The sequence below is a fragment of the Mytilus galloprovincialis genome, chromosome 1 (assembly GCF_965363235.1).
Source record: "Mytilus galloprovincialis chromosome 1, xbMytGall1.hap1.1, whole genome shotgun sequence".
NCBI classification, from domain to species: Eukaryota; Metazoa; Mollusca; class Bivalvia; order Mytilida; family Mytilidae; genus Mytilus; species Mytilus galloprovincialis.
The window spans coordinates 57,780,644-57,793,463 of NC_134838.1; the positions used below are offsets into that span (position 1 = coordinate 57,780,644).

The 12,820-nt window shown below is 32.2% G+C and overlaps 1 protein-coding gene across 3 annotated transcripts in view; it reads left to right on the forward strand.

Annotated features, from left to right (window-relative positions):
* Positions 1 to 12,820, forward strand: part of LOC143079481 (inositol 1,4,5-trisphosphate-gated calcium channel ITPR1-like) — a 283,048-nt gene that overhangs the window by 148,803 nt on the left and 121,425 nt on the right. For all 3 annotated transcript variants that reach the window (XM_076254840.1, XM_076254849.1, XM_076254857.1), the window contains exons 26-30: positions 725 to 890; positions 1,648 to 1,812; positions 4,182 to 4,244; positions 10,079 to 10,171; positions 10,475 to 10,618. In XM_076254840.1, the coding sequence (XP_076110955.1) occupies positions 725 to 890; positions 1,648 to 1,812; positions 4,182 to 4,244; positions 10,079 to 10,171; positions 10,475 to 10,618 (631 nt within the window). The remainder of the gene's footprint in view (positions 1 to 724; positions 891 to 1,647; positions 1,813 to 4,181; positions 4,245 to 10,078; positions 10,172 to 10,474; positions 10,619 to 12,820) is intronic.

A 12,820-nucleotide genomic window follows, 5' to 3' on the forward strand; every position in this document is an offset into this window, starting at 1 on the left:
CATTCATTCTGTGTCAGAAACCTATGTCGTGTCATCTATTTAATCACAATCCAAATTCAGAGCTGTATCAAGCTTAAATGTTGTGTCCATACTTGCACCAACTATTCAGGGTTCGACCTCTGCTGTCGTATAAAGCTGCGCCCTGGAGAGCATCTGGTTGTGTAATTATAAGTAGAATTTGGGTATTTATAATAGCACCTGATAATAACTTAAGAAAAAGATACTAATCTTAAATATTAAATATATTGTCTTCATATAATTGATTGATTGATTGGATGGGTTTAAACACCACTTTTAGCACCTTTTGCTGCAATGTGGCTGTCTGTTTTTTTTTTATGGAGAGGGAAGCAACAGTGACCATTGAGAACCTTTGAAATAGGCAGGAAAATCCAACAATCCTAGTAAATTAAGATTGGAGCACCTGTTTCATAGTCTTCACCTCACTGTTTACATATGCTCCTCAGCAATAGAATATATGTCATGTATATGATATATTTTTTAACTGAAATATCTAGCCCTTTAGAAAAGGCAAAGGCTAATAACAAAAAATATCAAAATTTGTATCAAATTTGTAATTGTATCAAAATGTCAAAATTTGATACAGTTATTTCAGATTGGGGAGATAAACTTTACATTGTACTACTATTAGTTTTTAAGAAATTATAGTTAGTGTACAACAAAATATTCTAAATAGTACTCTATGAATTGATTTATTTTATTTTAGTGCAGAAACCCAGGATCTGGATTTAGATGGACAAGGAGGAAAGATGTTTCTAAGAGTTCTGTTGAACTTGGTTATGCATAACTATCCAACATTAGTGTCTGGGGCATTGCAACTCTTATTTAGACATTTTAGCCAAAGGCAAGAAGTTTTACAAGCATTTAAACAGGTAACTGTTTGGAAAAAAAAAGAGTCTTGAATGATTTTTGTCAAGCCTTTAACATTGATGTCACGAAAGGGAAACATAGCGATCCTACATTCATTAGGCAGCAAAAGCCACATTTAGATTTACTTTGTGGTTAAAGCTTTTTTTTACATCAAGAACTCGGTCAAACCGTTATGAATTTTTATGAAATTTTGATAAAAGCTTTTCTATGACCTAGAGACGGTATCCAGAGCAAAAAATTAAAAAGACTTTACCCATATTACTGATAAAATAGATTTAATTTTTTGTCTCACCTGCAAAATTGCCTCATGAAATTCACAGGAAAAGAATGGGAGTAACCTTTGACCATACTGTTTCAAACTAATAGCTTTTTTTTTCATTGATTTGTTTGGACAAAAATATTCTTGCTGTCCATATTTTATTATGAAAGATTAATTCAAACAATGGTTAAATTATCTGTGTACTCATTTCAGTTTTCTGTTATATAGAGCCCTTACTGCTTTGTGAGTGACAGTTCAAGTTTTGAAAAAATGTTTATATTCTGTTTAGGTTCAGTCTTGATATATATCTTATTGTCTAACTGTTGTGAAAGACGTTAAGCAACCAACAATCAATCAAAACTATTGTGAAAGACACGCAAAAGAAAACAATTTCTATTGAGTTTTTGTCAATTTAAGAGCAATTAATATACAATATCAATCAAATTCAGCATAATTTTAGGCTATTTTGATATTTAATTATGATGTTATCTTAATTTAAGGTTCAGCTTCTGGTAACTAGCAGTGATGTAGAAAATTATAAACAAATTAAAACAGATTTAGATGAATTAAGAAATTTAGTGGAAAAATCAGAACTTTGGGTGTATAAAGTCAAACAACCTAGTGAACAGAAGAGTAAAAAACAATCTGATGATACAGAAAGCAAGGTATTGTTGTAATATTTATATACCGGTATGTTTTCTATTATTATTACTTAACATTATTGGAGTAAACTTTAAAAAAGATATTTTCAGAATTCTTAGGACCAGTATATCAGTCTAACAGGTTTTGAATTTTTTTCTTTGCCTGCTAACCAAACAACATAGTCATTGTGGGTTAAAATAGAACACGTATTGGTGGACAATCTTGAAAACTAAGTATGGCGACAGCAGCAAAATGCTTGTATTGTCAAGATCTTCCAATTTCATGTCCCCCCCCAAACTTAACAGAATACTTGGAAGAGTTATTGCTATTTTCATGATTCTATGTGTGCATTTCTTCCCTACAATGAAAAACACACTAGAGCTGTGGTTACAAACAAGGACAATAGCCATCAATAAAGATGGTCATTTATTCTTTCCTGTACGTGTATATGACAACGTTGTCCTTAAGACTTCAGCTTTTTCTTATGACCCATTTATCCAACTTTTACAAAGATACGTTTGATAATGCCCTCTGGAATTATTTTGTGGCCAATAGATTGATTAATCAATTTTACAGAAGCTATTGATAATCTAAAATTTAAGCAAAATTGTTGTTTCTGGTTGTTATCTTTTGAACCATTTGTGAAACTTTATCAAACTTGGTCAATTACATGAAACAGACTTATATTGATTTAATGGTTATTAGATCAAAGGTCAAGCATCAATTTATTTCCAGGTTATTTCTTTTTAACAATATGCCCAACAATCACTAAAGTTGTAATAATTATGTCCCTTGGGATGAAGAAAACCTTTGTAGATTTTTTGTTCAGTAGGTCAAATAAGTTCCAAATACCAATTTTCCATTCTTTTCCATTAATTGTTAGCTGCCTTCACATGTTTTATCATCAAAACTAAAACAAGTTACTTTCTTTAAAAAAAAGAAAAGCAATACATGAACCTAAGACCGCTGACTGCCGGGTCACCAAAAGATTGTTGCTGAATTTGTGTTTGCTTTTGAATTGAAATACTTGACTGTGAATAGAAGAAGCCAGTTTAAAGTATATATTTACAGCTTCTATTTGAATAGTTATTTTAAAGCTTGACTATTTATTACTTGGGAATGTACATAATGTTTCCGATTATAACTCTTTGGCAAATCCTAATTTCTACTAACCGGATGATTTATGGAAATTGCACAAACCTATCGCAATATAAATTTATGCACTCAGTTTGCTTTATAATCTAGAATTCTGGATGCATTTACTTTATCTATCATATCTTTATATTTTGTTTTCATGGTAGTTGTTGTATGCGGTGAAACCTTTGGCATGCAATTGATTGGGACCTCTTATGAAGAGACTTATTTTGGTCTCATAAAACATCTCAAATTTTAAGGATTTTCTGATTTTATTTAAATCAATTCAAACATTATACAGGGAAACTTAGTTTTCCCGAAGAATTTCTCAATTCAGAAGTTTATGAATACCTTTACACACTTTCGAAATAACCAATTTATATAAAAAGTTATGTAGATATAAAAAGATACCAGAATTAAAATGATGTTCGCCAGACACGAGTTTAGTCTACAGGAAAAGCATCAGTGACGCTCGAATGAAAAAAGTTAAAAGGCTAAATACATGTACATTACAAAGTTAAGGAATCTATTCTTTGGGTAGACAATCCTTAGCTTTTCGAACAGGTCAAAGTTTATAATAGAACAGTGACTCAAAAAAGAAATAAAATAGAAACAACTCGAGGTCAGAATACCGTTAGTAATGATGACCGTGCTTGAAAGTCAGCTTTCACGAGTGAATTTAATAGTATGCATGCAAGTAGTATTTTAGCGGACGAAATAGTAAATAGAAAGCATCACACTGATACTCAGGAAAATCTAATAGTTGAATTCGAATGTCAAACGGTCTACATTAAATGTTTTGACTCTGGATTCATTGACATTTTATCCAGAATTTTTGAGAACGCAAACCGATAGTGTGCTTTTGAAATGTGATCTATAATGTGAATGAATCAAGACTTGTAGGATAGTTGGTCAACACAATGAATACAATTTTCAAAAACTTCTAAATCCATACTAAAACATATCGAGTGGCCCATAGACACATCCAAAACTCGCCAATATATAAGCATGAACCCCTCAGGGGGTTCATGCAAAAATCTGGGTCTTATTTTACTACAAATTAATAAAGTTCACAACTCAGTTCACATAAGATTGATTGTTTCATTTAGTAAAATTTTCATGTTAAACTTTGAGTAAATAATAAAGGCAGAATTATCATGAATCTCAATACTGTCATTTATACAAGCAGCAAATGTCATACTAATATTTATTGTTTAAATCATATCCAAAGGTATATTCCACAAAAATTGTTTTTCAGGGCAGCAAAGAAGAGAAAGGAGACGGGGATGGGAAAAAGAAAGCTAAACAACCTTCAGTTTGGGTAATTAAAAATATATTGCATATTTGAACTAAAAATTTCTTCAGGTAGAATTTGGTCATGTGAATTTCTGAGATCATTATTTGCAAGTTAATGGGACGGCTATGGGCAAAATGGCTCCATCATATGCCAACATATTTATGGGCAAATAAGAAAGACAGCTCATTGAATCTTCCATCGAAAAACTGCTTTCCTGGTTTAGATTTATAGATGATGTGGATATGAAATGGAATAAAAGTGATGAGGATTTAGATACGTTCTCATCACTCATGCCAACAACATACATCCAAGTGTCAAATTAACTCAAGAGAAATCTAAATCCAAAATCGCCTTCCTCAATACTCCCAGCTAGCTCACAGATGACATTATACCTACAGATCTATATTCTAAACCTACTGACACTCATCAATATCTGTCCCCTAAAAGTTGCCATCCTGCTCATCTGACTTAAGAGCATGACGTACAGTCAGGCATTAAGAGTCAAGCAAATATGTTCCAACACAGAAACTACGAAAAAACAACTACGTCAACTTGTAACCCACTGTAAAGGTTTTCAGAAAGCGGAATCAATTCATAAGAGTAAAATTTTAGAATACAAAGTTAAAAAGAAAAGGACTCCATGTGTTTTTACTTGCTACCCATTTCTCAAAAACAGCTTTGATGTCATTCGTGAGCATTAGAAAACAGTTGAAAAGATTTCAAAACTATCCAAGATTTTCCCCGAGCCTCCCATGATACTTTTAGGCAACCCAATAGTCTGTAGAACCTGCTAGAATTGCTTCTGGAGAATGTCGTTCATGTGCCTACAAATGCAGCATTCATCAACATTTCACAGTAAGGCAACAGAAAATAACTAGAAGATATTTTGCAATGTTACCTCCAAAAATATGAATATTATTTACAAACTGGAATGTTAGGTTTGTGGCCTCCAATATGATGGTGAGTCAAAGCAGCCTTTCCACAAACGCCTCAATGGCCATAGCAGTGATATCTCTTAAGAAGCCACTGCTCCCAGTTTCTCAGCATTTCAGACAGATTGGTCACAAACTTGATGACTCAAACAGCATGAAAATCCTAGTGATTGAACAGAACATTCACTGGAGTGATGACCAGCGACAGGTTTCGGGAAAGGTTTTGGATAAGGGAACTAAATGTACATCATCCAAACAGCCTCAATAAGAAATACTAACAGTTTTGTTTTTCTCTCATTTTGGAATGTAAATATACACAGTCACTTATATTGGACTATCGAGTTTTGTTTATATTATGATGTTCAAGATTATGGACTAAAATCAATAGACCAAAACTTACCTGTATTACTGATCTATTTTTACACCAACTATCAGTATTGTTAAAATTATTGACACTGATGAAGGCTATTTGTTAAGCCGAAATATTTGTCAACAAGATTTGATAACAACATCTTCGTATAATACCATCTTATATTAGTACCGTTGTGCAAATTTTTAGACTTATATAATTTTTTCCTTATCTGCACAGTATCATCTATTCTAGACGATACGGTACATAGTAAATTTGCTGGTTGGTCCTTTTTATAGACTTCTATATATATATATATATATATTTATATAAACAAGTCTAAATGACAACGTTCATACCTATTATTGCGTTGGATAAAAACCGCAATTTTTATACGTGTGCATGTAACAAATTTCGTTGTAGAAGTTTCTAAATACTGCACAAACAACATTTTCCAGAAGACCAAAAGAGTGAAAAAATATATTTTAACATAACGCATTTGACTAGCAGGTCTAACAACTGATGTTCTTAAACCCTGCTGACTGCTATTAACGATTGCCAAATAAATTGACCACAAGGTGTAAAAAAAATGGATCTCTAAATTAATAAGATACCAAGTAGAAAACAATAAACCACAACATGAGGTGCTATATTTTTTACACCATATCCGGATTTCGACAATTAATGTCTCTTCAGTGATGTTAGTGATCAAAAAGTTTTTAGAAGGCCATTTAATTTACCTCAATTTAGGATAGACTCTATATATTTATATATATACTAGAACACACCTGTGATATCGCGGGTCCGTGACTGAATTAAAGTATATAGCTATGCGTAAGCCTTATTTTAGTATTATTATTGTCATCTGATTGAGTCATGCCGATTATAAGATACACAGTTTTCTGATTTCAAATCTTTCTGTTGCCTGTCGACCTGGAACTTATCAATTATTGGTAATATTAATTATTTGGAACACAAAAGGTCCTGGAATGGAGTATTTTTTAATCAACAGCATTGTCCTATATTAGTTATAAATAAAGTTGAATTCTTTGATTCGCTGTGTTACGTCATGCTGGCTAACAAATTGAAAACTGTACCTATACGCCTTATTTCAAGTCCAGATTTTTAGTATTCGTATTGTTATCTTAGAAAGTCTTACAGGTGAATATACTGTTGGTATCGGTATCAGATTCGACCCGGAACTTGTTAATTATTGGCAATATTAATTATGTTGAAAACAAAAGGGTCTGGAGTGGTGTAAATTTTAATCTACACCATTGTCCTATATTAGCTATATATAAAGTTGAATTATTTGATTTGTCGTTTTTACCCTACGACGGCTGACAAATTGGACATTCTAATATGACGTTTTTCTTTAGCTTTGGGTACAAAGCCATGTTCTAATTCGAATAGAACATGGGGTGCACGTGATTGACGTCACAATTGAAATTGCAACGTCAGATGAATTTTGAACAACACCAGAGATCAAAATGGACATTTTTGTTGGTGTTGTTCGCTAGGAAATTAAAAAAAATAATTCTAAAAGTAAGTTTAAATGTTTCTGATCTTTTTTTTATTGACAAACTGTTGATTTTTCTATAACGTTTTTGTTCATCAAATCAAAATGGCGACATTTCGAGCGTCTACTATAGGTCCGCGGTCCGCTTCGAAGTACAAAAGTTCAAAATATTCCTATTAGAATCGAAATAATTCTATCATGCCATGCTCTATGCTCATTTTAACATGGGTAGGCATTATATTTGTAAACATTTAATACCTCGCTAACGCTCGGTATTAAGATATTACCAAATATAATGCCTACCCATGTTAAAATGAGCATAGAGCATGGCATGAAAGAATTATTTCTTAATCGTTATTTTAGTATTATAGATATATACCAATAATCCAGTTAAAATGATGAATTTGACATTTTTATTTGTGTTTTTGCTGATTCACAAAAGTGTTATCATGGTAAAAAATAGATGGATAGAAACTCTTTAAACTGCAAAAATGATCAGCGAGACTGGATTTGCAAATAGGTCAGCATAAATGTAAATGAATTTGTCAAATGTCTTCTAATAGGATAGATTGTCCTTAATAGTCTAGTCAAACTAAGTTTTGACCTCAAACTAATTGCAACAGAAAATGTTTTAGTTCTAATCTATAGCATTAAGCCTTCAAATATACACAGAAAAAATCCCATGTAAATCTATCTTGAAGAAAACTCAAAATCAGCATTTTTCATTTCTTATGGAAATTAACATTGGAAAGGGAGATAACTCCTAAAAAATGGTTGATTTTATTGAAATTAATGTAAAATGTGATACTTTCATGGGGTTATAAGTTTGTATTTGACTATATTATATAATCTTCTGCTCATGAAATATACAAAACGGAAGTGTTATGGGTATTTTTTAATTTTTTTTGCACATTTTTCATTAAAGACAATGCAAATTTATGGCTTTGTGACCATTTTGAAAAAATAATGTAAATATTTGGTATTGTTTATATCTGTAAATTATATTTGTTCAGCATCTACCTTGTTTAAAGACACTAAATTAAACCACAAAAAGAAGAATATATGCTTGAAAAGTTTTATTCAATTTGATGTCTTTTATCTTGACATGCTGACAAAACTTATAAATGGTCAACTATTGAATTATGAAATCTAGGTTGTAGCTTGATAAAAGATATGAATACACCTTTAGAATTTAATACGACAGCAAAAATAAGAAAAATTTTGGTTGTATTTTGGTATCACGTCTGCGTCGTCGTCGTCGTCAGCGTTATCATCGCTGTCGGAAGACAGATTGTTTCCGGATAATAACTTGAAGTAAAAAGAAATCAATAGAATTTTAACAATGTTTATAACCACAAAAGGAAGCTTGGGATTGATTTTTGGGGGTTATGGTCCCAAAGGTTTAAGAATTAGGTTCCCAAAGGGGCCAAAAACAGTATTTATCTAGTTTCAGGACAAAGAGTTGTGTATTAGTATTTCAATTGTTCTGAAATTGTACCACAATGTTTAATACCATAAGTAGAAGGTTGGGATTTATTTTAAGGGGTTATTGGGATAACAGTCTAGGAATTAAAAGGGCCAAAAACAAGCATTTTTCTAAGTTTCAAGACAATAACTTGTGTGTAACTGTATTGATCTCTCCGGCATTGTACCACAAGTTTCCATATGATACAGGGAAGGCTGGGATTCAGTTTGGGGTTAATTTTCCCGAATATGGAGGAAGAAGGGACCAAAAGAAAGGGCCAAAAAGAAGCATTTTCTAGTTTACAGACAATTACTTGTGTTTAAGTGTATGGATCTCTATAATTTGTTACAAGAAGGTTCAATGCCACCAAAGGAAGGTTGGGATTGATTTTGGGGGTTATGGTCCCAATAGTTTATAGGAATTCAAAAAGGGGGCCCAAAATAATCATGTTTTTAAACAATAGCCTGTGTGAATCTCTCTGAAATTAAACGACAAGTTTCCATACCATGAAGGGATGGTTACTATTGACTTTTGGGGGGTTATGGCTCAAAATGTTTCTGAATTAGGGGCAAAAAGGGGGAAAACTAGGTATTTCTGGTCCATGAATAATTAATACAATTTAAAGCAGTGTAAGGGAGATAATTCTAAAACATTTAACATACAATGTTGGGTATGTTCATATTTACCTCCCTTACACTGCTTGAATATTATGTATAAAAAAATGTCAGGTTGTGGACTAATTGCAAAAAAAAAAGGGGGGGGGGTAGTTCTTTTCAATTTTTTTTCTTTAAATTTCTCAAATTCCAAATTTTTGAAAAGTTAAAAGAAGAAATCTTTGATTGCACAATATTGTGCAATAGATTTGTGAGATCTTGCCATTTGTTTTGTGTCAGAAACTGATATTATGTCAAAAATTTGATCGCAATCCAATTCAGAGCTGTTTCAAGCTTGAATGTTGTGTCGATACTTAATGCCCCAACTGTTCAGGTTCTGACTTCTGCGGTCGTATAAAGCTGCCCCCTGCGGAGCACCTGGTTTGTTATAATCTAAAGACGACTAAAATATCAAGAATCAATACATTCTATTGAATAGAAGCGGTAAAGTTATAATTGTGTATCAATATTAATTTATATTTCGGCCTTTTTTGGCAGAGTTATCTCCCATATCAGTGTAAATCTCCATAGGAATTTTCAAATCATAATTTTTTAGTTTTCCTCAAGTTAGATTTTATGGGAATTTTTTCTGTGTATAATTGGGATATATAATGCTAAAGATTAAAATTTTGAAATCTTCTGTTGCAATTACTTCAAGGTTAGAGTCAAATGTATGCTAGATTGACTGGACTTTAAATGATCAGTATTACAAGATAAAAAAAAAGAGAGAGACTTTTGTCATGAATTATATTCTAGTCAACAAAGATTGAAAGTGTGTTTAATTTGCAGATGCACATAGACCAAGGAAAGCAACACATGCTCTCAAGTGCCTCTAGTTTTTATTTGTTGTAATATTCCTCATGTATGAATTAGATGATTTTGTTATTATGTCAGATTGGCTTAGCTTATGATTGATTGTGCTTTGAATTTTATTTTATAGAACATTTCTTCTGATCAAGGGTCTCCAATTGATCATGATCTTGGTCCAGCCATTGACCCTCACTCTGTCAGAAATTACAAGAAGATAAAAGATGTAAGTTAATGCAGTTATATTTCTTAAAGGAAGTATCATGAGATTATAGTTTAATTTATACAGAACTGAATGAAAATTATCAGGCTATAATAGGCCCAATAGCACAGTTATTTCGTAGTGCATTTCTTGTAGACAATAAATTCAATTTTTAAAAATCGCACCTGCTCTATCTCAAAAAGATTTTTTGAACAATGAAAAAGTGGGAAATAAATATTCTAGTTATTGAAGGTCTTTTTTTACATGTTTATTAAATAAATGCTTGGATGTATTTTTCATATTAGATTTTGATGTTGAATATTGTAGATTTTAAAAAGACTGACAAGGTTATGTGTTCAGGAAACAGCTGACCCGAGTGTTCACAAACCAAAAACACATGAACAGAGACTGTTGAGAAACATGAGTGCTCATCAAGTGGTGTTAGAATTGTTACAAATTCCATATGAGACTGTTAGTATGAGTTGAAATTAGATTGTCCATGTTTGCTACAAATAAAGTAGACTAACTGAAAAAAGTCTTTAAATTAAAGATCATTTTTATACGCCTGTCAAAATCTTGACAGGACATATTATGGTATACAAATGTCCAGCATCCCAAAGTTGGTCATCAAGTGCAAAAAGCGTCAATTTTGAAGATTTTTCGTCCTTTTACTTGACCTCAATTTTCCAAGTCCGTATTTGCGCTCAAAATGCAAGTTATACATGAGAAACATGACAATAGATAGCCTCAGGTTGACGGAACATGCATAACTTTCCAAAAACGTATCATAATGCTGACTTCTTAAAGTATGGAACGCCATTGGAGCCAAATAACGGTGGTTTGAGTACGCCCATCATATGACGGTCACCGCATGGTAAGGGTTAACAAACAAACAAAATAAAAATAAACTTTAAAGTGTTTTTGAGCTAATCCATGTATCTGGAGGCTACTCACCCATTCTAACTAAAAATAAGATGAAAAAACTTCCAAATTGAAATTAAAACGGGAAAAAAAAATGGTTTCTACCACCAAGGGCCTTTAAACACTTACCATGCTGAATTGTTTTCAGAAAATGTCTAATTTATCGTTTATTTCCAAAAATATGCAAATTATATGCAAATGAGCTTAACTCTGCTGCTCAAGCATTATGATTCCTTTAAATCTAAGGTAGGTGATCACGGGGGCGGGGTGGTCGGTAATTTGCCCCAAAGTTGGTCATCAGGTGCTAAAAGCGCCAATTTTGACGATTTTTCGTCCTTTTTCTTTACCAAGAAGACCCAGGGATACTGGTGTAGGTTATCCAGCTGTAGCTTGCATGTAGTGTGGACCCCAGTTAACAAATTGACCCCAAAAGTTGTTAGGTGGGAGTGAATCTGATATTGGTTCAGCAGTCTAAAGAAGGTCGTTTGGACCAAAAATACAGAATTTCACAATTTTTCTGATTTTTGACTTCAAATGGGACCCAAAACCAAGGTAGTCGTGTCCTATGCCTATATCAATAATAATTACGATCAGTAGTTATATAATAGTTTTAGGCCTCTAAACTTCCTGTGTAAGACACCGAAGGGAAGTCCACCCCTCCAGAAAAACGAGATTCATCAAGTCCGTATTTGAGCTCAAAATGCAATTTATACATGAGAAACATGACATAAGATAGCCTCAGGTTGATGGAACATGCATTATTAAACTTTCCAAAAAAGTATCAAAACGCTGACTTCTAAAAGTATGGAACACCATTGGAGCCAAATAACGGTGGTTTGGGTACCCCTGTTATAGGACGGTCACCACATGGTTAGGGTATATGGTGATGATTAAATTTTTTTTTTGAGTTATTGAGTTTTTGGTGTAAAAAAAGGGGGGGGAGGATCACTTGTCACACTGTATCTTAAAAACCTTTAATGATTATTGCTTAAAACTTTACACACTTGATTATATTAATTTAAAGATCTGTATATTTTTTGGTGATGATTAAAATATTTATTTTAAAGTTATTGAGTTTTTGTAAAAAAAAAGTGTTTTTTTTCACATGTTGCACCGTATCTCGAAACTATTTATAATTATTGCATCAAACTTCACACACAAGACAAAAGGAGTATCATGTGCTCGTGTTTATTGAAATTGATATATATTTGAATTAAGGCATAAGCAGTAAATTATTGCAGACAGTCACTTTTGTAAAAAACAATATGATGTGGACATATTTGTTCCTTATACAATAGAAACAAATTGGTTTATAACGTTTCTGTGATTCCATTGAAATTCCGGAGATAGCTCAGAAATGAAATGGAAAATCAATTTAGTTCTGAACATTAATATGATGTTAATATGATGAAAGAATATATATTTTAATTTTATATTCATGTTGGAACTCAACAGTATTTTTTCGAAGTCTTTATAGTGTTAAAGGATCTAAATAACAGATTATAAAAAATATAATGGAATGCACAATCAATTATATATTACATATAAAAATAAGAAAATGTGGTATGATTTACTATGGAATCATTTATTTTCATGGATACCAATTTTCGTGGATTAAGGAAAACTTGCATGTTAGTGGATATTTAATTTCATGGTTTTGCCTAAGTCTGCATACAAGCCTGTAGAAAATTTGTTATTCTTTGAACATTTAATTTTGTGGTTCACCTTTACCAACAAAATCCACAAAAATTG